The 4851-nt window shown below is 34.3% G+C and overlaps 1 protein-coding gene across 1 annotated transcript in view; it reads left to right on the forward strand.

The window, feature by feature from the left end:
• Positions 1–1536: 1536 nt before the first annotated feature.
• gab2 (GRB2-associated binding protein 2) overlaps positions 1537–4851 on the forward strand; it is a 144703-nt gene continuing 141388 nt past the window's right edge. Inside the window, exon 1 of the mRNA XM_056474540.1 lies at positions 1537–1795. Within this exon, the coding sequence (XP_056330515.1) occupies positions 1724–1795 (72 nt within the window). The 5' untranslated portion in view covers positions 1537–1723. The remainder of the gene's footprint in view (positions 1796–4851) is intronic.

Raw genomic sequence — 4851 nt, forward strand, 5'->3', positions numbered from 1 at the left:
CACAGCCACCAACAGTAAATTAGGGAAAAAATGAAAATCTAACAATGCATCAAAGCCAGTGTTGTTACTAATCATTCTCATCCAAAACTGACATAAAAGGTTAAAAAAATCCCATCCACAATTACTTTTTATACTGAAAATATGCAATTTTGTGTGTTTTTATCATAAAATCAGTCACATAATTTGTGAACTTGGCAATTAAAGAGTTAAAATCCTGTAAAAAAAAAATAATAAATAAATAAATAACTGCCAATAATAATTGATAAAATATTTTTTAAAAATTAGAAAGTTGTAACATTTTGCATTGTTGGATTGCTTTTGAAACATTTGATGGAACTAAAATTTTTAAATGAAATTCAGTTTGATATATTTAGCAAAAATAAAGGACAAAATATTTTTGCAGTGAACTTTAACAAGGTCATAGTCAGATATATTTAAAATAAACAAGATTAAGCCAGTAAATCAAGTATTGTGCTACTTTTGACCCACCTGTGTTACATTTGTCCCTACCGATGGGGTCAAGTAACAATGTGCAACTTTTGTTAAAGTTATATTGAAGTTGTTCTACACTGATAAAAATAGCACCTGATTTTTCACCCACTTTTGTGGGTTAGTAAAATATATTAAAAACATTGTTTTAAAATGAGATTTTTTTATGAAAAATGTTACTTTCGTCCCCGCTCTCCCCTAATAAGGCCTTGTGTGTGTGACATTATTAGACCTATTTTAAATAATATGTTTCTTTTCATATTTTAATTTTTTTTTCTCGTAATGAAAACTGCTATGGCAACGCAGTGGCGCAGGCTGGGTCAGTTGACGTTTCTGTGTGGAGTTTGCATGTTCTCCCTGCGTTCGCGTGGGTTTCCTCCGGGTGCTCCGGTTTCCCCCACAGTCCAAAGACGTGGTACAGGTGAATTGGGTAGGCTAAATTGTCTATAGTGTATGTGTGTGTTGGTTTCCCAGTGATGGGTTGCAGCGGGAAGGGCATCTGCTGCATAAAACAAATGCTGGATAAATTGGCGGTTCATTCCGCTGTGGGGACCCCAGATTAATAAAGGGACTAAGCCGAAAAGAAAATGAATAAATGAATGAAAACAACTATCTGTAAGTAATCAACCAGCACTGACAGCAATATCGTGCATTACATACACCCGTCCACAAGGTGACGTGTTTCTCAAACTAATCAACAGATTGGCCGAAGTTACCGACGGCTGTTTCTAATCCCGTGAAAACGTTCAGTCCGCTGTGTTGCGGCTCATTTGACAGCACCGGTGTTATTCCGTCCGCGAAAGTACATTTGAACGTCTTAGACGCCCTTACAAACTCCAAACAAACTAACGAAGAGAGAGTGTAATGTAACAAACACACCAACTAAACATAAAACAGCCGAGCTCCATACTTGCGCTTCATTGTCTCCGCTCATCCCTACAGCAAAGAGAAAGAGTCCCGTCCCTTGAACACAGTGGGCGTGGTGTATGTGCGAGTGAGTGGGAAAACAAACAGCAGACAACCAACACTTCCTACATCTTCAGCAACTCGAGCGTTCGTGCCCGCAGTGTTTACACAGAGTCCCGCAGCGCGCAAAGGACGCGTCCCATCACCAGTAAATGAAGCTCCGCATCCACGGCACTGCCCCGCGCGCGCTCAACATACATGGACCCGCAGCATCTGAGGACTTCAGACTGATCTGCTGCTGTTGATTGTGCTTTTTGCTTTCTGTAAAATGAGCGGAGGAGAAATCATCTGTCAGGGATGGTTGAGAAAGTCGCCGCCCGAGAAGAAGCTGCGGAGATATGTAAGTGTTTTAAAGCGCTATGTTTATTTTGTGGTTCATGTTGAGTCAACATTGAGGAGGAAAACTGTCAACTTTTTAGTATGAAACTCTCTAAATGCAACCTAGTCGTTCTAAGAAAAGAAAATACTGTATTGAAATGTGTTTATTAACAGTTTTGTTTGCTAGTTTAAGTTGGACTATTTCAAAGCAAAGCAGTTGTTTTGATGCTACAGTAGCAAGTGCATGAAGCCCATTTAAAACCAGCAATCGAAGATGATTTGGCTGGGAGACCAGCAAAACAGTTAAGACTGGTTTTGTTCAACATGTATATATGATGTTGCTATTATTTAGTAATCACAGTATCTGATGGCTGTTGTATTGTTATGCAGTATAGAAGCCTATTCATGACATTTGAGAAGTGTACAGTTGCTAAAATCAAAAGGTGGCCAGTTGATGTTGTTCTAAGTGTGGATTAGTTTATGGACTGTAGTGTGGCAAATATTTGAGTATACATTTTTGTTCCAAAAGATTTCTGTATGTTTTATAGAGCGTTTTTGAGAATTGGAATTGATCTGTCTTATATGGAGTGGGTGGTGCCTTATTATGATCACATGACTTGCCTTGTCCGAATGTTATTTTGTGTAACACTTAGTTTGTTATCATACATCCGTTTTCCCAAAGCATAAAACAGCATCATTTATTCTAGTATAAGATAAAAGTAATAATTTGACAGTACAATAAGTAATAAAGTGGGTGTTTACACTTTTATGAGGTCTGTACGATTAATCGCAGATGATTTTCATGTGTATTTTGTCAGTAAAGCTGATTCTAGTAAAGCCATACAGAGCCATATTTCACTGACAAGCTGTGCAAAATTACTTTAAAAAATCTGGCCATTAAATAATCTGATAATGAAATGGAGGATAATCTGCTATAATATGGCTCTGTGTTGCTGGTGCTGCATCTGAAACCATGTAAAAATATCACACTTAATAACATGTTTTTTTACTCCAAATTCACTTCATAACTTCAGTCGAGAGCTTGAAATAAAACATTTTGAGAGATGAGTCAGTATTCCGGTGCTTATTAGTCATGTAGAATTTATGAAAACAGCTAAATATTGTGTTTATTTAACAATTGCATGGGAATTCGAAGTTTTTAATTTTTTTTATGTGAGAGCGCCCTCTGGCTTTTGAAGGACATTTACTACAGATCACACAACTGTGCTTCCCTGACAAGATGTGCATGAGAATAGCAGCTTTGCTTGATTGCGATTTCATTTTGATCTATTGTGCAACCCTACCTTCTTTACCTACATTTTTGCCCTTTATTTAAATGAAAATGGTGATGTCATTTGCATGCATTACTGTATGTTTACACTCTATAGTTAAAACCAAAACAACAATTGTAGACGACGGCATATGTGCACAGATGCATAGCGTTTCTTTACAAAAACATTGTCACTTAATGGCCTGGAATGCATTATAAGGAATTAGGGCTGCACAATTAGTCAAAGTTGTGTGTAGGCATGGGCCGGTATAAGATTCTGACAGTATAATAACCTTGGATAAAAATATCATGGTTTCCCAGGTTTCATGGTATTGTGATTCGTGCTCTAAATATATTCTTTTAAATGTCTGGGTAAAAAAAAAAAAATTACAGTTTTGAACACAATATATTTTATTTGAGAAAACATTTAAAATACTTTGGATCAGTAAACATGTCAGACTATAATAATATTTCATTGACTTTTGCTGTCTTCATTGTTTCAAAAACACAGATTTCTTTACAATTTAAAATGGCATATTTGGATATCTTTTCTGCAGGAAATACTGTTACAAAAAATCTTACACAGTTACAAGGTTTTAAAACCTTGACTTTTCCAAACCGCGGTTATACCTTAAAAACGTCCCTTGCCTAGTCGTGTGTGTTTTGTCAGTGAAGCTGGTTCCATGATCAGCAGGTGCTTTCAGATAGAGCAGCATTTACTACACAGAGCTGTAGTTTGCTGACATATCACACAATATTGCATTTATTTCAATTTAATCTGTATTTTTGCAAAAGCGCCCTCTGGCCATCACATGGAGATTTATTACTGATTTATTTTATCTTTGTCATAATGACAGTAAATAATATTTTACTAGATATTTTTCAAGACACTTCTATATAGTTTAAAGTGACATTTAAAAGCTTAACTAGATTAATTAAGTTAACTAGGCAGGTTAGGTTAATTAAGCAAGTTATTGTGTAATGATGGTTTGTTCTGTAGACTATTGAAAAAAATTACTTAAAGGGGCTAATAATTTTGACCTTAAAATTGATTTTCAAAAATTAAAAACTGCTTGTATTCTTGCCGAAATAAAACAAATAAGACTTGCTCCAGAAGAAAAAATATTATCAGATGTACTGTAAAAATTTTCTTGCTCTGTTAAACATCATTTGGGAAATATTTAAAAAAGCAAAAAAAAAATCAAAGGGGTGCTAATAATTCTGACTTTAACTGGATGTGTATGTATGTATACATATATATATATATATATATATATATATATATATATATATATATATATATATATATATATATATATAATATATATTATTTATTTATATATATATATATATATATATATATATATATATATATATATATATATATATATATATATATATTTATATATATAAGCCTTTATTTGCCTTTATATAGCTGAGTGCATTTGTAATTATAATAAGCTAGATGCAAAATTGCTGAGCTCAAACAACACACAGTTTACACAATATTGACATTTCAGAAATGACAAAGGAGGAACTAACTGCTGCTTATCAAGCACACTGGCATGTTTTGTGGATGATGATGATGATGATATAATAGACCAAAATATATCAGTCAGGACGTGATTATTGGCCATCATTTCAAACTGGGCTGGTCAGTATATTTATCTCCCAGTCTTTATTGTTCCAGCAGGTGCAGCCCGTTTTACACTAGCATCTCTCATGTAAAACAAATGATTAAACTACTCATTTATTATTTGGGATGACCACCAATAATACCTTCCTTTTATAATAAGATTATAAGTATT

Source organism: Danio aesculapii, chromosome 15, assembly GCF_903798145.1.
Source record: "Danio aesculapii chromosome 15, fDanAes4.1, whole genome shotgun sequence".
NCBI classification, from domain to species: Eukaryota; Metazoa; Chordata; class Actinopteri; order Cypriniformes; family Danionidae; genus Danio; species Danio aesculapii.